Source organism: Oncorhynchus kisutch, linkage group LG13 (assembly GCF_002021735.2).
Source record: "Oncorhynchus kisutch isolate 150728-3 linkage group LG13, Okis_V2, whole genome shotgun sequence".
NCBI lineage: Eukaryota > Metazoa > Chordata > Actinopteri > Salmoniformes > Salmonidae > Oncorhynchus > Oncorhynchus kisutch.
Window position 1 is genome coordinate 2,418,200 of NC_034186.2, and position 24,562 is coordinate 2,442,761.

General features: G+C 40.7%; 1 protein-coding gene across 4 annotated transcripts in view; it reads right to left on the bottom strand.

Annotated features, from left to right (window-relative positions):
• Positions 1-24,562, bottom strand: part of LOC109883783 (tumor protein 63) — a 178,195-nt gene that overhangs the window by 146,182 nt on the left and 7,451 nt on the right. For all 4 annotated transcript variants that reach the window (XM_031838166.1, XM_031838165.1, XM_031838169.1 and 1 more), the window contains exons 2-3: positions 3,549-3,686; positions 3,030-3,165 (exon numbers count right to left, since the gene is read on the bottom strand). In XM_031838166.1, the coding sequence (XP_031694026.1) occupies positions 3,030-3,165; positions 3,549-3,686 (274 nt within the window). The remainder of the gene's footprint in view (positions 1-3,029; positions 3,166-3,548; positions 3,687-24,562) is intronic.

Below are 24,562 nucleotides of genomic sequence, written 5' to 3' on the forward strand. Positions count from 1 at the left end.
AGTACCATTTCCCAGTTGTATTATAGTATACTGTATGTATAGTACCATTCCCCAGTTGTATTATAGTATACTGTATGTATAGTACCATTTCCCAGTTGTATTATAGTATACTGTATGTATAGTACCATTCCCCAGTTGTATTATAGTATACTGTATGTATAGTACCATTTCCCAGTTGTAATATACTATAATGTATGTATAGTACCATTCCGCAGTTGTATTATAGTATACTGTATGAATAGTACCATTTCCCAGTTGTAATATACTATAATGTATGAATAGTACCATTTCCCAGTTGTAATATACTAATAATGTATGTATAGTACCATTTCCCAGTTGTATTATACTATAATGTATGTATAGTACCATTTCCCAGTTGTAATATACTATAATGTATGTATAGTACCATTTCCCAGTTGTATTATAGTATACTGTATGAATAGTACCATTTCCCAGTTGTAATATACTATAATGTATGTATAGTACCATTTCCCAGTTGTATTATAGTATACTGCATATATAGTACCATTCCCCAGTTGTAATATAGTATACTGTATGAATAGTACCATTTCCCAGTTGTATTATAGTATAATGTATGTAAAGTACCATTTCCCATTTGTATTATACTATAATGTATGTAAAGTACCATTTCCCATTTGTATTATAGTATAATGTATGTATAGTACCATTTCCCAGTTGTATTATATTATACTGTATGAATAGTACCATTTCCCAGTTGTAATATACTATAATGTATGTATAGTACCATTCCCCAGTTGTATTATAGTATACTGTATGAATAGTACCATTTCCCAGTTGTAATATACTATAATGTATGTATAGTACCATTTCCCAGTTGTATTATAGTATACTGTATGAATAGTACCATTCCCCAGTTGTAATATACTATAATGTATGTATAGTACCATTTCCCAGTTGTATTATAGTATACTGTATGAATAGTACCATTTCCCAGTTGTATTATAGTATACTGTATGTATAGTACCATTCCCCAGTTGTATTATAGTATACTGTATGTATAGTACCATTCCCCAGTTGTATTATAGTATACTGTATGAATAGTACCATTCCCCAGTTGTATTATAGTATACTGTATGAATAGTACCATTTCCCAGTTGTATTATAGTATACTGTATGAATAGTACCATTTCCCAGTTGTATTATAGTATACTGTATGTATAGTACCATTTCCCAGTTGTAATATACTATAATGTATGTATAGTACCATTTCCCAGTTGTATTATAGTATACTGTATGAATAGTACCATTTCCCAGTTGTAATATACTATAATGTATGTATAGTACCATTTCCCAGTTGTAATATAGTATACTGTATGAATAGTACCATTTCCCAGTTGTATTATACTATAATGTATGTATAGTACCATTTCCCAGTTGTAATATACTATAATGTATGTATAGTACCATTTCCCAGTTGTATTATAGTATACTGTATGAATAGTACCATTTCCCAGTTGTAATATACTATAATGTATGTATAGTACCATTTCCCAGTTGTATTATAGTATACTGCATATATAGTACCATTCCCCAGTTGTAATATAGTATACTGTATGAATAGTACCATTTCCCAGTTGTATTATAGTATAATGTATGTAAAGTACCATTTCCCATTTGTATTATACTATAATGTATGTAAAGTACCATTTCCCATTTGTATTATAGTATAATGTATGTATAGTACCATTTCCCAGTTGTATTATATTATACTGTATGAATAGTACCATTTCCCAGTTGTAATATACTATAATGTATGTATAGTACCATTCCCCAGTTGTATTATAGTATACTGTATGAATAGTACCATTTCCCAGTTGTAATATACTATAATGTATGTATAGTACCATTTCCCAGTTGTATTATAGTATACTGTATGAATAGTACCATTCCCCAGTTGTAATATACTATAATGTATGTATAGTACCATTTCCCAGTTGTATTATAGTATACTGTATGAATAGTACCATTTCCCAGTTGTATTATAGTATACTGTATGTATAGTACCATTCCCCAGTTGTATTATAGTATACTGTATGTATAGTACCATTCCCCAGTTGTATTATAGTATACTGTATGAATAGTACCATTCCCCAGTTGTATTATAGTATACTGTATGAATAGTACCATTTCCCAGTTGTATTATAGTATACTGTATGAATAGTACCATTTCCCAGTTGTATTATAGTATACTGTATGTATAGTACCATTTCCCAGTTGTAATATACTATAATGTATGTATAGTACCATTTCCCAGTTGTATTATAGTATACTGTATGAATAGTACCATTTCCCAGTTGTAATATACTATAATGTATGTATAGTACCATTTCCCAGTTGTAATATACTATAATGTATGTATAGTACCATTTCCCAGTTGTATTATAGTATACTGTATGAATAGTACCATTTCCCAGTTGTAATATACTATAATGTATGTATAGTACCATTTCCCAGTTGTATTATAGTATACTGTATGAATAGTACCATTTCCCAGTTGTAATATACTATAATGTATGTATAGTACCATTCCGCAGTTGTATTATATAATACTGTATGTATAGTACCATTTCCCAGTTGTATTATATAATACTGTATGAATAGTACCATTTCCCAGTTGTAATATACTATAATGTATGTATAGTACCATTTCCGCAGTTGTAATATATAATACTGTATGAATAGTACCATTTCCCAGTTGTAATATACTATAATGTATGTATAGTACCATTCCGCAGTTGTATTATATAATACTGTATGTATAGTACCATTTCCCAGTTGTATTATATAATACTGTATGAATAGTACCATTTCCCAGTTGTAATATACTATAATGTATGAATAGTACCATTTCCCAGTTGTAATATACTATAATGTATGTATAGTACCATTCCGCAGTTGTATTATATAATACTGTATGTATAGTACCATTTCCCAGTTGTATTATATAATACTATAAGTCTACAACCATTTCTCAGTGCAGTACTCACCGAAAGGGGTTCCTGTCCCTCATGCATGGTGATGCAGTCCATGCTGATCTGAATGGTGTTCCCTGCTGGTCCATCTTCGTCTGCTGGGCTGTCTGAGAAGTTCAACTCTATGGGCTGCAATGAGTGGAACGCTGACCTGAAACACACACAGGGCAACAGTGATTTAACTAGGTTTTAGAATTTACATTAGTTGTTACAGGCTAACTGGATAATACTCCAAAATAATATACTAGGCCATGGCTTTGTCAAGTTGGTTTAGTAGTGTAACAAAACTTAGCTGTGTGTGTGTGTGTGTGTGTGTGTGTGTGTGTGTGTGTGTGTGTGTGTGTGTGTGTGTGTGTGTGTGTGTGTGTGTGTGTGTGTGTGTGTGTGTGTGTGTGTGTGTGTGTGTGTGTGTGTGTGTGTGAGAGTGTGAGTGTGAGTGTGCGCGTGCGTGCGAGTGTGAGTGTGTGTGTGTGTGTGCGTGCGTGTGAGTGTGTGCGTGTGTGTGCCTGCCTGTGTATTTCCGTGGAGACTCACTGGTCTAGCATCTCCAGTAGCTGGTTGAACACATCCTGACTGAGGATGTCAGAGCTCTGTTCTGATTGGTTCTGTGACATAATGGAGGCCAGGCAGGAACTCTCTGTCCAGGACAGGCGGGAGGAAGGGTCTCTATATCTGCAGGAGGAAAAGACAGGAGAAACATCAGTCACGTTACCCTGCCTTCATGTACATATCTACCTCACCTTATTATTATCTATCCTGATGTCTAGTCACTTTACCCTGCCTTCATGTACATATCTACCTCAAATACCTAATTATTATCATCTATCCTGATGTCTAGTCACTTTACCCTGCCTTCATGTACATATCTACCTCACCTTATTATTATCTATCCTGATGTCTAGTCACGTTACCCTGCCTTCATGTACATATCTACCTCAAATACCTAATTATTATCATCTATCCTGATGTCTAGTCACTTTACCCTGCCTTCATGTACATATCTACCTCACCTTATTATTATCTATCCTGATGTCTAGTCACGTTACCCTGCCTTCATGTACATATCTACCTCACCTTATTATTATCTATCCTGATGTCTAGTCACGTTACCCTGCCTTCATGTACATATCTACCTCAAATACCTTATTATTATCTATCCTGATGTCTAGTCACGTTACCCTGCCTTCATGTACATATCTACCTCAACTTATTATTATCTATCCTGATGTCTAGTCACGTTACCCTGCCTTCATGTACATATCTACCTCAAATACCTTATTATTATCTATCATGATGTCTAGTCACGTTACCCTGCCTTCGTGTACATATCTACCTCACCTTATTATCATCTATCCTGATGTCTAGTCACTTTACCCTGCCTTCATGTACATATCTACCTCAAATACCTTATTATTATCTATCCTGATGCCTAGTCACTTTACCCTGCCTTCTTGTACATATCTACCTCAAATACCTTATTATTATCTATCCTGATGTCTAGTCACTTTACCCTGCCTTCATGTACATATCTACCTCAAATACCTTATTATTATCTATCCTGATGTCTAGTCACGTTACCCTGCCTTCATGTACATATCTACCTCAAATACCTTATTATTATCTATCCTGATGTCTAGTCACGTTACCCTGCCTTCATGTACATATCTACCTCAAATACCTTATTATTATCTATCCTGATGTCTAGTCACTTTACCCTGCCTTCATGTACATATCTACCTCACCTTATTATCATCTATCCTGATGTCTAGTCACGTTACCCTGCCTTCATGTACATATCTACCTCAAATACCTAATTATCTATCCTGATGTCTAGTCACTTTACCCTGCCTTCATGTACATATCTACCTCAAATACCTTATTATTATCTATCCTGATGTCTAGTCACGTTACCCTGCCTTCATGTACATATCTACCGCACCTTATTATTATCATCTATCCTGATGTCTAGTCACTTTACCCTGCCTTCATGTACATATCTACCTCAAATACCTTATTATTATCTATCCTGATGTCACTTTACCCTGCCTTCATGTACATATCTACCTCAAATACCTTATTATTATCTATCCTGATGTCTAGTCACTTTACCCTGCCTTCATGTACATATCTACCTCAAATACCTTATTATTATCTATCCTGATGTCTAGTCACTTTACCCTGCCTTCATGTACATATCTACCTCAAATACCTTATTATTATCTATCCTGATGTCTAGTTACTTTACCCTGCCTTCATGTACATATCTACCTCACCTTATTATTATCTATCCTGATGACTGGTCACTTTACCCTGCCTTCATGTTCATATCTACCTCAAATACCTAATTATTATCTATCCTGATGCCTAGTCACTTTACCCTGCCTTCATGTACATATCTATACTGATGCCTAGTCACTTTACCCTGCCGTCATGTACATATCTGATGTACATATATGATCTGGTACTTCCTGTATATAGCTCCACATTGATATGGTACTTCCTGTATATAGCTCCACATTGATCTGGTACTCCCTGTATATAGCTCCACAGTGATCAGGTACTTCCTGTATATAGCTCCACATTGATCTGGTACTTCCTGTATATAGCTCCACATTGATCTGGTACTTCCTGTATATAGCTCCACATTGATCTGGTACTTCCTGTATATAGCTCCACATTGATCTGGTACTTCCTGTATATAGCTCCACAATGAACTGGTACTTCCTGTATATAGCTCCACAATGAACTGGTACTGGTACTTTCTGTATATAGCTCCACATTGTTCTGGTACTGGTACTTCCTGTATATAGCTCCACATTGATCTGGTACTTCCAGTATGTAGCTCCACATTGATCTGGTACTTCCAGTATATAGCTCCACATTGATCTGGTACTTCCTGTATGTATATCCACATTGATCTGGTACTTCCTGTATATCTTCACATTGATCTGGTACTTCCTGTATATAGCTTCACATTGATCTGGTACTTCCTGTATGTAGCTCCACATTGATCTGGTACTTCCTGTATGTATATCCACATTGATCTGGTACTTCCTGTATATCTTCACATTGATCTGGTACTTCCTGTATATAGCTTCACATTGATCTGGTACTTCCTGTATATAGCTCCACATTGATCTGGTACTCCCTGTATATAACTCCACATTGATCTGGTACTGGTACTTCCTGTATATAACTCCACATTGATCTGGTACTGGTACTCCCTGTATATAACTCCACATTGATCTGGTACTGGTACTTCCTGTATATAGATCCACATTGATCTGCTACTTCCTGTATATAGCTCCACATTGACCTGGTACTTTCTGTATATAGCTCCACATTGATCTGGTACTTTCTGTATATAGCTACACATTGATCTGGTACTGGTACTCCCTGTATATAGCTCCACATTGATCTGGTACTTCCTGTATATAGCTCCACATTGATATGGTACTTCCTGTATATAGCTCCACATTGATATGGTACTTCCTCTATAAAGCTCCATATTGATTTGATACTGGTACTCCCTGTATATAGCTCTACATTGATATGCTACTCCCTGTATATGGCTCCACATTGATCTGGTACTTCCTGTATATAGCTCAATATTGATCTGGTACTTCCTGTATATAGCTCCACATTGATCTAGTACTGGTACTCCCTGTATATAGCTTTACATTGATCTGGTACTTCCTGTATATAGCTCTACATTGATATGCTACTTCCTGTATATAGCTCTACATTGATCTGGTACTCCCTGTATATAGCTCTACATTGATCTGGTACTCACTGTATATAGCTCCACATTGAACTGGTACTGGTACTTCCTGTATATAGCTCCACATTGATCTGGTACTCACTGTATATAGCTCCACATTGAACTGGTACTTCCTGTATATAGCTCCATATTGATCTGGTACTTTCTGTATATAGCTACACATTTATCTGGTACTGGTACTTCCTGTATATAGCTCCACATTGATCTGGTACTCCCTGTACATAGCTCCACATTTATCTGGTACTGGTACTTCCTGTATATAGCTTTACATTGATCTGGTACTTCCTGTATATAGCTCCATATTGATCTGGTACTGGTACTCCCTGTATATAGCTCCACATTGATCTGGTACTGGTACTCCCTGTACTCTGGATAGTATCACTACTAGAATCACTGCTCTGGATAGTGTCACTTCTAGTATAACTGCTCTTGATAGTATCACTACTCTGGATAGTATCAAAACTCTGATAGTATCACTACTCTGGATAGTATCACTACTCTGATAGTATCACTACTAGTATCACTGCTCTGGATAGTATCACTACTCTGGATAGTATCACTGCTCTGGATAGTATCACTACTCTGGATAGTATCACTACTCTGGATAGTATCACTACTCTGGATAGTATCTCTACTCTGGATAGTATCACTACTCTGGATAGTATCACTACTCTGGATAGTATCACTACTCTGGATAGTATCACTACTAGTATCACTACTCTGGATAGTATCACTACCCTGGATAGTATCACTACTCTGGATAGTATCACTACTAGTATCACTACTCTGGATAGTATCACTACTAGTATCACTGCTCTGGATAGTATCACTACTAGTATTACTACTCTGGATAGTATCACTGCTCTGGATAGTATCACTGCTCTTGATAGTATCTCTACTCTGGATAGTATCACTACTCTGGATAGTATCACTACTCTGGATAGTATCACTACTAGTATCACTACTCTGGATAGTATCACTACTCTGGATAGTATCACTACTCTGGATAGTATCACTACTAGTATCACTACTCTGGATAGTATCACTACTAGTATCACTGCTCTGGATAGTATCACTACTCTGGATAGTATCACTACTCTGGATAGTATCACTACTCTGATAGTATCACTACTCTGGATAGTAGCACTGCTCTGGATAGTATCACTACTCTGGATAGTATCACTGCTCTTTAATAAGCTAAATCCTATTTATTTATCCGTTATTTTACCAGATAAGTTGACTGAGAACACGTTCTCATTTGCAGCAACGACCTCGGGAATAGTTACAGGGGAGAGGAGGGGGATGAATGAGCCAATTGTAAACTGGGGATTGAGGGCCAGATTGGGAATTTAGCCAGGACACCGGGGTTAACACCCCTACTCTTACGATAAGTGCCATGGGATCTAATGACCTCAGATAACTACTATGATCACTACTCTGGATAGTATCACTACTCTGATAGTATCACTACTAGTATCACTGCTCTGGATAGTATCACTACTCTGGATAGTATCACTTCTAGTATCACTGCTCTGGATAGTATCACTACTCTGGATAGTATCACTACTCCGGATAGTATCACTACTCTGATAGTATCACTACTAGTATCACTACTCTGGATAGTATCACATCTCTGGATAGTATCACTACTCTGATAGTATCACTACTCTGGATAGTATCACTGCTCTGGATAGTATCAGTACTCTGATAGTATCTCTACTAGTATCACTACTCTGGATAGTATCACTACTAGTATCACTACTCTGGATGGTATCACTACTCTGGATAGTATCACTACTCTGGATAGTATCACTACTAGTATCACTACTCTGGATAGTATCACTACTAGTATCACTGCTCTGGATAGTATCACTGCTCTGGATAGTATCACTACTCTGGATAGTATCACTACTCTGGATAGTATCACTACTCTGATAGTATCACTACTCTGGATAGTATCACTGCTCTGGATAGTATCACTACTAGTATCACTACTCTGGATAGTATCTCTACTCTGATAGTATCACTGCTCTGGATAGTATCACTACTCTGGATAGTATCACTACTCTGATAGTATCACTACTAGTATCACTGCTCTGGATAGTATCACTACTCTGGATAGTATCACTGCTCTGGATAGTATCACTACTCTGATAGTATCACTACTCTGGATAGTATCACTGCTCTGGATAGTATCACTACTAGTATCACTACTCTGGATAGTATCAGTACTCTGATAGTATCTCTACTAGTATTACTACTCTGGATAGTATCACTACTCTGGATAGTATCACTACTCTAGATAGTATCACTGCTCTAGATAGTATCACTACTCTGGATAGTATCACTACTAGTATCACTACTCTGGATAGTATCACCACTCTGGATAGTATCACTGCTCTGGATAGTATCACTACTAGTATCACTACTCTGGATAGTATCTCTACTCTGGATAGTATCACTACTCTGGATAGTATCACTGCTCTGGATAGTATCACTGCTCTGGATAGTATCACTGCTCTGGATAGTATCACTACTCTGGATAGTATCACTACTATGGATAGTATCACTACTCTGGATAGTATCACTGCTCTGGATAGTATTACTGCTCTGGATAGTATCACTACTCTGGATAGTATCACTGCTCTGGATAGTATCACTACTAGTATCACTACTCTGGATAGTATCACTACTCTGATAGTATCACTGCTCTGGATAGTATCACTGCTCTGGATAGTATCACTACTCTGGATAGTATCACTGCTCTGGATAGTATCACTACTCTGGATAGTATCACTACTAGTATCACTACTCTGGATAGTATCAGTACTCTGATAGTATCTCTACTAGTATTACTACTCTGGATAGTATCACTACTCTGGATAGTATCACTACTCTGATAGTATCACTACTAGTATCACTGCTCTGGATAGTATCACTACTCTGGATAGTATCACTGCTCTGGATAGTATCACTACTCTGATAGTATCACTACTCTGGATAGTATCACTGCTCTGGATAGTATCACTACTAGTATCACTACTCTGGATAGTATCAGTACTCTGATAGTATCTCTACTAGTATTACTACTCTGGATAGTATCACTACTCTGGATAGTATCACTACTCTAGATAGTATCACTGCTCTAGATAGTATCACTACTCTGGATAGTATCACTACTAGTATCACTACTCTGGATAGTATCACCACTCTGGATAGTATCACTGCTCTGGATAGTATCACTACTAGTATCACTACTCTGGATAGTATCTCTACTCTGGATAGTATCACTACTCTGGATAGTATCACTGCTCTGGATAGTATCACTGCTCTGGATAGTATCACTGCTCTGGATAGTATCACTACTCTGGATAGTATCACTACTATGGATAGTATCACTACTCTGGATAGTATCACTGCTCTGGATAGTATTACTGCTCTGGATAGTATCACTACTCTGGATAGTATCACTGCTCTGGATAGTATCACTACTAGTATCACTACTCTGGATAGTATCACTACTCTGATAGTATCACTGCTCTGGATAGTATCACTGCTCTGGATAGTATCACTACTCTGGATAGTATCACTGCTCTGGATAGTATCACTACTCTGGATAGTATCACTACTAGTATCACTACTCTGGATAGTATCACTACTAGTATCACTGCTCTGGATAGTATCACTACTCTGGATATTATCACTACTCTGGATAGTATCACTACTCTGATAGTATCACTACTCTGGATAGTAGCACTGCTCTGGATAGTATCACTACTCTGGATAGTATCACTGCTCTTTAATAAGCTAAATCCTATTTATTTATCCTTTATTTTACCAGATAAGTTGACTGAGAACACGTTCTCATTTGCAGCAACGACCTCGGGAATAGTTACAGGGGAGAGGAGGGGGATGAATGAGCCAATTGTAAACTGGGGATCGAGGGCCAGATTGGGAATTTAGCCAGGACACCGGGGTTAACACCCCTACTCTTACGATAAGTGCCATGGGATCTAATGACCTCAGATAACTACTATGATCACTACTCTGGATAGTATCACTACTCTGAAAGTATCACTACTAGTATCACTGCTCTGGATAGTATCACTACTCTGGATAGTATCACTTCTAGTATCACTGCTCTGGATAGTATCACTACTCTGGATAGTATCACTACTCCGGAGGGTATCACTACTCTGATAGTATCACTACTAGTATCACTGCTCTGGATAGTATCACTACTCTGGATAGTATCACTGCTCTGGATAGTATCACTACTCTGATAGTATCACTACTCTGGATAGTATCACTGCTCTGGATAGTATCACTACTAGTATCACTACTCTGGATAGTATCAGTACTCTGATAGTATCTCTACTAGTATCACTACTCTGGATAGTATCACTACTAGTATCACTACTCTGGATGGTATCACTACTCTGGATAGTATCACTACTCTGGATAGTATCACTACTAGTATCACTACTCTGGATAGTATCACTACTAGTATCACTGCTCTGGATAGTATCACTGCTCTGGATAGTATCACTACTCTGGATAGTATCACTACTCTGGATAGTATCACTACTCTGATAGTATCACTACTCTGGATAGTATCACTGCTCTGGATAGTATCACTACTAGTATCACTACTCTGGATAGTATCTCTACTCTGATAGTATCACTGCTCTGGATAGTATCACTACTCTGGATAGTATCACTACTCTGGATAGTATCACTACTCTGATAGTATCACTACTAGTATCACTGCTCTGGATAGTATCACTACTCTGGATAGTATCACTGCTCTGGATAGTATCACTACTCTGATAGTATCACTACTCTGGATAGTATCACTGCTCTGGATAGTATCACTACTAGTATCACTACTCTGGATAGTATCACTACTCTGGATAGTATCACTACTCTGATAGTATCACTACTCTGGATAGTATCACTGCTCTGGATAGTATCACTACTAGTATCACTACTCTGGATAGTATCTCTACTCTGATAGTATCACTGCTCTGGATAGTAACACTACTCTGGATAGTATCACTACTCTGGATAGTATCACTACTCTGATAGTATCTCTACTAGTATTACTACTCTGGATAGTATCACTACTCTGGATAGTATCACTACTCTGATAGTATCACTTCTCTGGATAATATCACTGCTCTGGATAGTATCACTGCTCTGGACAGTATCACTGCTCTGGATAGTATCACTACTCTGGATAGTATCACTACTCTGGATAGTATCACTGCTCTGGATAGTATCACTACTCTGGATAGTATCACTACTAGTATCACTACTCTGGATAGTATCTCTACTCTGGATAGTATCACTACTCTGGATAGTTTCACTGCTCTGGATAGTATCACTGCTCTGGATAGTATCACTGCTCTGGATAGTATCACTGCTCTGGATAGTATCACTACTCTGGATAGTATCACTACTCTGGATAGTATCACTACTCTGATAGTATCACTGCTCTGGATAGTATCACTACTCTGGATAGTATCACTACTCTGAATAGTATCACTACTCTGGATAGTATCACTACTCTGGATAGTATCACTACTCTGATAGTATCACTGCTCTGGATAGTATCACTACTCTGGATAGTATCACTACTCTGGATAGTATCACTACTCTAGATAGTATCACTGCTCTAGATAGTATCACTACTCTGGATAGTATCACTACTAGTGTCACTGCTCTGGATAGTATCACTGCTCTTGATACTATCTCTACTCTGGATAGTATCACTACTCTGGATAGTATCACTGCTCTGGATAGTATCACTACTCTGGATAGTATCACTGCTCTGGATAGTATCACTACTAGTATCACTACTCTGGATAGTATCTCTACTCTGGATAGTATCACTACTCTGGATTGTATCACTGCTCTGGATAGTATCACTACTCTGGATAGTATCACTACTCTGGATAGTATCACTACTCTGGATAGTATCACTACTCTGATAGTATCACTGCTCTGGATAGTATCACTACTCTGGATAGTATCACTACTCTGATAGTATCACTGCTCTGGATAGTATCACTACTCTGGATAGTATCACTACTCTGATAGTATCACTACTAGTATCACTGCTCTGGATAGTATCACTACTCTGGATAGTATCACTGCTCTGGATAGTATCACTACTCTGATAGTATCACTACTCTGGATAGTATCACTGCTCTGGATAGTATCACTACTAGTATCACTACTCTGGATAGTATCAGTACTCTGATAGTATCTCTACTAGTATTACTACTCTGGATAGTATCACTGCTCTGGATAGTATCACTGCTCTTGATAGTATCTCTACTCTGGATAGTATCACTACTCTGGATAGTATCACTACTCCGGATAGTATCACTACTCTGGATAGTATCACTACTAGTATCACTACTCTGGATAGTATCACTACTCTGGATAGTATCACTACTCTGGATAGTATCACTACTAGTATCACTACTCTGGATAGTATCACTACTAGTATCACTGCTCTGGATAGTATCACTACTCTGGATAGTATCACTACTCTGGATAGTATCACTACTCTGATAGTATCACTACTCTGGATAGTAGCACTGCTCTGGATAGTATCACTACTCTGGATAGTATCACTGCTCTTTAATTATTTATCCGTTATTTTACCAGATAAGTTGACTGAGAACACGTTCTCATTTGCAGCAACGACCTCGGGAATAGTTACAGGGGAGAGGTGGGGGATGAATGAGCCAATTGTAAACTGGGGATTGAGGGCCAGATTGGGAATTTAGCCAGGACACCGGGGTTAACACCCCTACTCTTACGATAAGTGCCATGGGATCTAATGACCTCAGATAACTACTATGATCACTACTCTGGATAGTATCACTACTCTGATAGTATCACTACTAGTATCACTGCTCTGGATAGTATCACTACTCTGGATAGTATCACTTCTAGTATCACTGCTCTGGATAGTATCACTACTCTGGATAGTATCACTACTCTGGATAGTATCACTTCTAGTATCACTGCTCTGGATAGTATCACTACTCTGGATAGTATCACTACTCTGATAGTATCACTACTAGTATCACTGCTCTGGATAGTATCACTACTCTGGATAGTATCACTGCTCTGGATAGTATCACTACTCTGATAGTATCACTACTCTGGATAGTATCACTACTAGTATCACTACTCTGGATAATATCACTACTAGTATCACTACTCTGGATAGTATCACTACTCTGGATAGTATCACTACTCTGGATAGTATCACTACTAGTATCACTGCTCTGGATAGTATCACTGCTCTGGATAGTATCACTACTCTGGATTGTATCACTACTCTGGATAGTATCACTACTCTGGATAGTAGCACTACTCTGGATAGTAGCACTGCTCTGGATAGTATCACTACTCTGGATAGTATCACTACTCTGGATAGTATCACTGCTCTTTAATAAGCTAAATCCTATTTATTTATCCGTTATTTTCCCAGATAAGTTGACTGAGAACACGTTCTCATTTGCAGCAACGACCTCGGGAATAGTTACAGGGGAGAGGAGGGGGATGAACGAGCCAATTGTAAACTGGGGATTGAGGGCCAGATTGGGAATTTAGCCAGGACACCGGGGTTAACACCCCTACTCTTACGATAAGTGCCATGGGATCTAATGACCTCAGAGAGTCCGGACACCCGTTTAAAGTCCCATCCGAAAGACGGCCCCCTACACAGGGCAGTCCTGGGGCATTGAGATATTTTTTAGACCAGAGGAAAGTGTGCCTCCTACTGGCCCTCCAACACTACTTCCAGCAGCATCTGGTCTCCCATCCAGGAACTGACCAGGACCAACCCTGCTTAGCTTCAGAAGCAAGCCAGCAGTGGTATGCAGGGTGGTATGCTGCTGACCAGGACCAACCCTGCTTAGCTTCAGAAGCAAGCCAGCAGTGGTATGTAGGGTGGTATGCTGCCGACCAGGACCAACCCTGCTTAGCTTCAGAAGCAAGCCAGCAGTGGTATGTAGGGTGGTATGCTGCCGACCAGGACCAACCCTGCTTAGCTTCAGAAGCAAGCCAGCAGTGGTATGTAGGGTGTTATGCTGCCGACCAGGACCAACCCTGCTTAGCTTCAGAAGCAAGCCAGCAGTGGTATGTAGGGTGGTATTCTGCCGACCAGGACCAACCCTGCTTAGCTTCAGAAGCAAGCCAGCAGTGGTATGTAGGGCGGTATGCTGCTGACCAGGACCAACCCTGCTTAGCTTCAGAAGCAAGCCAGCAGTGGTATGCAGGGTGGTATTCTGCCGACCAGGACCAACCCTGCTTAGCTTCAGAAGCAAGCCAGCAGTGGTATGTAGGGTGGTACTCTGCCGACCAGGACCAACCCTGCTTAGCTTCAGAAGCAAGCCAGCAGTGTGTAGGGTGGTATTCTGCCGACCAGGACCAACCCTGCTTAGCTTCAGAAGCAAGCCAGCAGTGGTATGTAGGGTGGTACTCTGCCGACCAGGACCAACCCTGCTTAGCCTCAGAAGCAAGCCAGCAGTGGTATGTAGGGTGGTATGCTGCCGACCAGGACCAACCCTGCTTAGCTTCAGAAGCAAGCCAGCAGTGTGTAGGGTGGTATTCTGCCGACCAGGACCAACCCTGCTTAGCTTCAGAAGCAAGCCAGCAGTGTGTAGGGTGGTATTCTGCCGACCAGGACCAACCCTGCTTAGCTTCAGAAGCAAGCCAGCAGTGTGTAGGGTGGTATGCTGCCGACCAGGACCAACCCTGCTTAGCTTCAGAAGCAAGCCAGTAGTGTGTAGGGTGGTATTCTGCCGACCAGGACCAACCCTGCTTAGCTTCAGAAGCAAGCCAGCAGTGTGTAGGGTGGTATTCTGCCGACCAGGACCAACCCTGCTTAGCTTCAGAAGCAAGCCAGCAGTGGTATGTAGGGTGGTATGCTGCCGACCAGGACCAACCCTGCTTAGCTTCAGAAGCAAGCCAGCAGTGGTATGTAGGGTGGTATGCTGCCGACCAGGACCAACCCTGCTTAGCTTCAGAAGCAAGCCAGCAGTGGTATGTAGGGTGGTACTCTGCCGACCAGGACCAACCCTGCTTAGCTTCAGAAGCAAGCCAGCAGTGTGTAGGGTGGTATTCTGCCGACCAGGACCAACCCTGCTTAGCTTCAGAAGCAAGCCAGCAGTGGTATGTAGGGTGGTACTCTGCCGACCAGGACCAACCCTGCTTAGCTTCAGAAGCAAGCCAGCAGTGGTATGTAGGGTGGTATGCTGCCGACCAGGACCAACCCTGCTTAGCTTCAGAAGCAAGCCAGCAGTGTGTAGGGTGGTATTCTGCCGACCAGGACCAACCCTGCTTAGCTTCAGAAGCAAGCCAGCAGTGTGTAGGGTGGTATGCTGCCGACCAGGACCAACCCTGCTTAGCTTCAGAAGCAAGCCAGCAGTGTGTAGGGTGGTATTCTGCTGGCATAAACGATGAAAATAAAACCTAATATAACTCAAATGGAAAGCATTTGCATTTTTGAGGGATAGTTTGGCCTGCAGTCCAGGCAGTGCTGAGAGGGATAGTTTGGCCTGCAGTCCAGGCAGTGCTGAGAGGGATAGTTTGACCTGCAGTCCAGGCAGTGCTGAGAGGGATAGTTTGACCTGCAGTCCAGGCAGTGCTGAGAGGGATAGTTTGACCTGCAGTCCAGGCAGTGCTGAGAGGGATAGTTTGGCCTGCAGTCCAGGCAGTGCTGAGAGGGATAGTTTGGCCTTTAGTCCAGGCAGTGCTGAGAGGGATAGTTTGGCCTGCAGTCCAGGCAGTGCTGAGAGGGATTGTTTGGCCTTTAGTCCAGTCAGTGCTGAGAGGGATAGTTTGGCCTGCAGTCCAGGCAGTGCTGAGAGAGATAGTTTGGCCTGCAGTCCAGGCAGTGCTGAGAGAGATAGTTTGGCCTGCAGTCCAGGCAGTGCTGAGAGGGATAGTTTGGCCTGCAGTCCAGGCAGTGCTGAGAGGGATAGTTTGGCCTGCAGTCCAGGCAGTGCTGAGAGGGATAGTTTGGCCTGCTATTTATTCTGGTTCTGGTTGGAAGTGTTGGGGAATGGCATAAATTAAAGAGCAGTGTGCGGGGTTCTTCTTTTTTTCTCATGTTATTCAACTGTTACCATCCACCTGCAAAAATGAGTGGCATACCCCCTGCAGCCACCATAGTTTTTTTTTACGGTATTGAAAATCATACCGTCAGTATTTAGAAATACCCCGGTATACGGTATAAACGGTATATGGTATAAACGGTATATGGTATAAACGGTATATGGTATAAACGGTATATGGAATAAACGCTATATGGTATAAATGGTATAAACGGTATATGGTATAATCGGTATATGGTATAAACGGTATAAACGGTATATGGTATAAACGGTATATGGTATAAACGGTATATGGTATAAACAGTATATGGTATAAACGGTATATGGTATAAACGGTATATGGTATAAACGGTATAAACGGTATATGGTATAAACGGTATATGGAATAAACGGTATATGGTATAAATGGTATAAACGGTATATGGTATAAACGGTATATGGTATAAACGGTATAAACGGTATATGGTATAAACGGTATATGGTATAAACGGTATATGGTATAAACGGTACAAACGGTATATGGTATAAACGGTATATGGTATAAACGGTATATGTTATAAATGGTATAAACGGTATATGGTATAAACGGTATATGGTATAAACGGTATATGGTATAAACGGTATATGGTATAAACGGTATATGGTATAAACGGTATATGGTATAAACGGTATATGGTATAAACAGTATATGGTATAAACGGTATATGGTATAAACGGTATATGGTATAAACGGTATAAACGGTATATGGTATAAACGGTATATGGAATAAACGGTATATGGTATAAATGGTATAAACGGTATATGGTATAAACGGTATATGGTATAAACGGTATATGGTATAAACGGTATAAACGGTATATGGTATAAACGGTATATGGTATAAACGGTATATGGTATAAACGGTATATGGTATAAACGGTATATGGTATAAACGGTATAAACGGTATATGGTATAAACGGTATATGGTATAAACGGTATATGGTATAAACGGTACAAACGGTATATGGTATAAACGGTATATGGTATAAACGCTATATGGTATAAACGGTATAAACGGTATATGGTATAAACGGTATAAACGGTATATGGTATAAACGGTATATGGTATAAACGGTATATGGTATAAACGGTATATGGTCCAAGCCTTATCATCACTAACTATCATAACTATCAGTACTTCTCCTTTTATGCCCCTTATTAAACACTGAGGCAGCAGTATAGGGGAGAAAGGGGAGCACAGAGAAGGCTGGTAGACAGAGAAAGTCAACAGAGAGTCAACAGAGGTAGGTTCCTCTTTAACCTGTTCCCCCTTCCCCCTGTCTGTAAACCCACACCAGGCTACAGCAGCTGAGGGTCAGAGAGAGTCCCATTGTTCACTACTGAAGTGGCAGCATACACTGCTGTAGTGTGTGTGTGTGTGTGTGTGTGTGTGTGTGTGTGTGTGTGTGAGAGGCCTAGCACCCAGCCTGTCGGAAATCCCCCCATGGTCTATATGATACCACAGCACTGGCTGGCTGAGATTCACAGCGTCTGGTATGTGTACAGCTGTACGGGAGCTTGACGGGGGGCTTTGTGTGTGTGTGTGTGTGTGGGGGGGGGGTGGAATTCCCCAACATTCCGTTATGTGTAGGGGGAGAAGATATGAATGCCTATTCAACAACACAGTCAGGCATTTCTAATGATTAACATAATCTGATACCTAGTGCCTATTCAACAACACAGTCAGGCATTTCTAATGATTAACATAATCTGATACCTAGTGTCTATTCAACAACACAGTCAGGCATTTCTAATGAAGAACATAATCTGAACAGGGCTATCATACTGTACTCTAAGCAGGACACAATCTACTGTGTGTGTGTGTGTGTTTCTATTCGTGTGTGTGTGTTTCTATTCATGTGTGTGTGTGTGTATGTGTGTGCGTGTGTTTGTGTGTGTGTGTGTGTGTTTCTATTTGTGTGTGTGTGTTTCTATTCGTGTGTGTGTTTCTATTCGTGTGTGTGTGTGTTTCTATTCGTGTGTGTGTGTGTGTGTGTGTTTCTATTCGTGTGTGTGTGTGTGTTTCTATTCGTGTGTGTGTGTGTGTGTGTGTGTTTCTATTTGTGTGTGTGTGTGTGTGCGTTTCTATTTGTGTGTGTGTGTGTGTGTTTCTATTCGTGTGTGTGTGTGTGTGTGTTTCTATTTGTGTGTGTGTGTGTTTCTATTCGTGTGTGTGTGTGTGTGTGTGTGTGTTTCTATTCGTGTGTGTGTGTGTGTGTGTTTCTATTCGTGTGTGTGTGTGTGTGTGTGTGTGTGTGTGTGTGTGTTTCTATTCGCGCGTGTGTGTGTGTGTGTTTCTATTTGTGTGTGTGTGTTTGTGTGTGTTTGTGTGTGTGTGTGTGTGTGTTTCTATTCGTGTGTGTGTGTGTGTGTTTCTATTCGTGTGTGTGTTTCTATTCGTGTGTGTGTGTGTGTTTCTATTCGTGTGTGTGTGTGTTTCTATTTGTGTGTGTGTGTGTGTGTTTCTATTCGTGTGTGTGTGTGTGTGTTTCTATTTGTGTGTGTGTGTGTTTCTATTCGTGTGTGTGTGTGTGTGTGTGTGTGGGGGGGGGGGGATTTGGGGTTTGAAACTAGAGCGACGGGGTTGAACTACAGAAGGCTTTGAGGAATCTAGACATGCATCAATAATCTTTAGTCTTATACAGTTCCCTCCTGTACATTTAAACAATATTATTGATTTCACATACATACTACACTACACATACCGTAGTATGGTTTGTTGGATTTATTGACAAGTCAGTTTTATGCAGGTCGTTTATTTACGCAGTAGCTAGTCTAAGAATTTGACAAAAAAAAAATAGAACAGGCCACTTCCTGTAAATCACCCCCTTTAATTAGGTGTGCCAGTGCAATGATATTACGACACACAGGAACCTCATCCAGCATCTAGGCCTATCCCTATTCTTTATCCTGTTAAAATGAACTGCCAATCCTGCTGTCTATCCATTCAGCCCGTTACTTCAGTCTACAGGTCTGAGTCAGGACTACAGGTCTGAGTCAGGACTACAGGTCTGAGTCAGGACTACAGGTCTGAGTCAGGTCTACAGGTCTGAGTCAGGACTACAGGTCTGAGTCAGGACTACAGGTCTGAGTCAGGACTACAGGTCTGAGTCAGGACTACAGGTCTGAGTCAGGACTACAGGTCTGAGTCAGGACCGATGAGAAAGGGCTTCTATCTATTCTCATTTCCTAAAGGCTCAACGTTTACTGTGTTTACAGCTACACATACCTCTCCCTTTCCCCAGAAACCTGGGCTTGGCCAATCAAATACGTCTCCCTTTCCCCAAAAACCTAGGCTTGGCCAATCAAATATGTCTCCCTTTCCCCCAAAACCTGGGCTTGGCCAATCAAATATGTCTCCCTTTCCCCAAAAACCTGGGCTTGGCCAATCAAATACGTCTCCCTTTCCCCAAAAACCTGGGCTTGGCCAATGAATGATCCCCCTCCTTATGCGCTAAAGAGGTGTGGTGCTGTGCAAGGCAGGGTGAATGTACGCTCCAGCTGCATCACTATGACAACAAGGTGTTGCCAAGCCTGTCATAAGGTAGAAAACCAACAGTCTACTTTACGCTCCACAGACATAGTGATTTGGCAGAGGGAGACACACTGGGAGACGGCTCCCAAATAGCACCCTATTCCCTATGCAGTGACCAGAGCTCTATGCGCTCTTCACAAAAGTAGTGCACTACATAGGGAATATGGTGCCGTTTGGGACTTAATATGGGTGATGTGCATTTTCCAAACACTAGCTAGCAGGTCAGTTGTCACTCAGTGTTCTCATCCAATCCCCCTCACTTTAACACTTGCCTATTGTGTACAGAAGAAAACAAAATCCTGTTGTATTTTACACAGAGAATAGTTAGTTCTCAGTCTCTTGTGTTGTGGAGGAAATATGTCTTCAGTATATGCTGTTGATGTAGGCTACATGGTGATCTATAGAGACTGTTGATGTAGGCTACATGGTTGATCTATAGAGACTGTTGATGTAGGCTACATGGTGATCTATAGAGACTGTTGATATAGGCTACATGGTGATCTATAGAGACTGTTGATATAGGCTACATGGTGATCTATAGAGACTGTTGATATTGGCTACATGATGATCTATAGAGACTGTTGATATAGTCTACATGGTGATCTATAGAGACTGTTGATGTAGGCTACATGGTGATCTATAGAGACTGTTGATGTAGGCTACATGGTGATCTATAGAGACTGTTGATGTAGGCTACATGGTGATCTATAGAGACTGTTGATATAGGCTACATGATGATCTATAGCGACTGTTGATGGAGGCTACATAGTGATCTATAGAGACTGTTGATGGAGGCTACATGATGATCTATAGAGACTGTTGATGTAGGCTACATGATGATCTATAGAGACTGATGATATAGGCTACATGGTGATCTATAGAGACTGTTGATGTAGACTACATGGTGATCTATAGAGACTGTTGATATAGACTACATGATGATCTATAGAGACGGTTGATGTAGGCTACATGGTGATCTATAGAGACGGTTAATGTAGGCTACATGGTGATCTATAGAGACTGTTGATATAGGCTACATGATGATCTATAGCGACTGTTGATGGAGGCTACATAGTGATCTATAGAGACTGTTGATGGAGGCTACATGATGATCTATAGAGACTGTTGATGTAGGCTACATGATGATCTATAGAGACTGTTGATATAGGCTACATGATGATCTATAGAGACTGTTGATGTAGGCTACATGATGATCTATAGAGACTGATGATCTAGGCTACATGATGATCTATAGAGACTGTTGATGTAGGCTACATGGTGATCTATAGAGACTGTTGATATAGACTACATGATGCTCTATAGAGACCGTTGATGTAGGCTACCTGGTGATCTATAGAGACGGTTAATGTAGGCTACACGGTGGTATCATTTTCTATATTTTAGATTCTACAAAGTAGCCACCATTTTCCTTGATGACAGCTTTGCACACTCTTGGACTTCACTGAACCAGCTTCATGAAGAATGCTTTTCCAACAGTCTTGAAGGAGTTCCCACATATGCTGAGCGCTTGTTGGATGCTTTTCTTTCACTCTGTGGTCCAACTCATCCCAAACCATCTCAATTGGGTTGAGGTCGGGGGATTGTGGAGGTCAGGTCATCTGATGCAACACTCCATCACTCTCCTTGGTCAAATAGCCCTTACACAGCCTGGAGGTGGGTTTTGGGTCATTGTCCTGTTGAAAAACAAATGATAGTCCCACTAAGCACAAACCAGATGGGATGGTGTGTCGCTGCAGAATGCTGTGGTAGCCATGCCGGTTAAGTGTGCCTTGATTTCTAAATAAATCACCAGCAAAGCACCCCCTCACCATCACACCTCCTCCTCCATGCTTCTCGGTGGAAACCACACATGCAGAGATGATCCGATCACCTGCTCTGCGTCTCACAAAGACACTGCGGTTGTAACCAAAAATCTCAAATTTGGACTCAACAGACCAATGGACAGATTTCCACCAGTCTAATGTCCATTGCTCGTGTTTCTTGACCCATTCAAATCTTTTCTTCTTATTGGTGTCCTTCAGTAGTGGTTTCTTTGCAGCAATTCAACCACGAAGGCCTGATTCACACAGTCTCCTCTGAACAGTTGATGTTGAGATGTGTCTTTTATTTGAACTCAGTGAAGAATTAATTTGGGCTGCAATCTGAGGTGCAGTTAGTTAACTCTAATGAACTAATCCTCTGCAGCAGAGGCAACTCTGGGTCTTCCTTTCCTGTGGCGGTCCTCATGAGAGCCAGTTAACTCTAATGAACTAATCCTCTGCAGCAGAGGCAACTCTGGGTCTTCCTTTCCTGTGGCGGTCCTCATGAGAGCCAGTTAACTCTAATGATCTTATCCTCTGCAGCAGAGGCAACTCTGGGTCTTCCTTTCCTGTGGCGGTCCTCATGAGAGCCAGTTTCATCATAGCGCTTGATGGTGTTTGCGACTGCACTTGAAGAAACTGATGGACTGTTGTTTCACTTTGCTTATTTGAGCTGTTCTTGCCATAATATGGACTTTGTCTTTTACCAAATAGGGCTATCTTCTGTATAATCCCCCTACCTTGTCACAACACAACTGATTGGCTCAAACGCATTAAGAAGGAAAGAAATTCCGCGAATTACCTTTTAACAAGGCACACCTGTTAATTAAAATGCATTCCAGGTGACTACCTCATAAAGCTGGTTGAGAGAATACCAAGAGTGTACAAAGCTGTCATCAAGGCAAAGGGTGGCTACTATGAAGAATCTCAAATAAAATATATTTTGATTTATTAAACACATTTTGGTTACTACATGACTCCGTATCTGTAATTTCATTGTTTTGATTTCTTCACTATTATTCTACAATGTAGAAAATAGTAAAAATAAAGAAAAACCCTTGAATGAGTCGGTGTCCAAACTTTTGACTGGTACTGTAGATACAGTGTAATATTAGGATGCAAACTCATTTATACATTTCAACTCTATATCTAACATGGTATAGGTGTCATCTTTTTTAAAGTCCATAACCATGTGTGTGTGAGGTGTTTTTGGTTTCAAAGTAGATTTGTTTAAGACTACCAAGAAACACTCTGTGTGACCCTGATTTAGCCCACTGCAGTAAAAGGACACTGAGACTGGAGAACATGGACATAGAGACTGTTCAGGATATAAGTCTCAGACTGGAGAACATGGATGTAGAGACTGTTCAGGATATAAGTCTCTGAGACTGGAGAACATGGACATAGAGACTGTTCAGGATATAAGTCTCTGAGACTGGAGAACATGGACATAGAGACTGTTCAGGATATAAGTCTCTGAGACTGGAGAACATGGACATAGAGACTGTTCAGGATATAAGTCTCTGAGACTGGAGAAATCAGCAGACAGTCTGGAATGTTGAACGGGATGGAGGCTTATTGAAGAACATGGACGTAGGTCACAGGGCTGGTAAAATAAATGATGAACTATATAAGGTGCAAATTAGGATTTAGACATAGAAGTGGGAAACAACCAACCAGCAACCTAAATAACCTTAACCAGCACCCAGTGGTAGTAGGCTGCCAGACACGCAACCCTTCACATCCACACACAAGCCCACCAGGAGCAGCTAACATCATGCTCCCAGTCCAACCTACCAATGTCAATAGGCATCCCAGACGTTTCTAAATGGGAGCCATGGAAAGGCTGTTGATTTACTGCTACACAGACAAATAACAGCAGGTTTATAGTGAGAGGGTCGTCCCACAGAGCAGCCTAATTTGACTGTTTGTCGTGCACTACTTTAGACCAGGGCCCATAGGGGTAGTGCACTACTTTAGACCAGGGCCCATAGGGGTAGTGCACTACTTTAGACCAGGGCCCATAGGGGTAGTGCACTACTTTAGACCAGGGCCCCATAGGGTTAGTGCACTACTTTAGACCAGGACCCATAGGGGTAGTGCACTACTTTAGACCAGGGCCCATAGGGGTAGTGCACTACTTTAGACCAGGGCCCCATAGGGTTAGTGCACTACTTTAGACCAGGGTCCATAGGGGTAGTGCACTACTATAGACCAGGGCCCATAGGG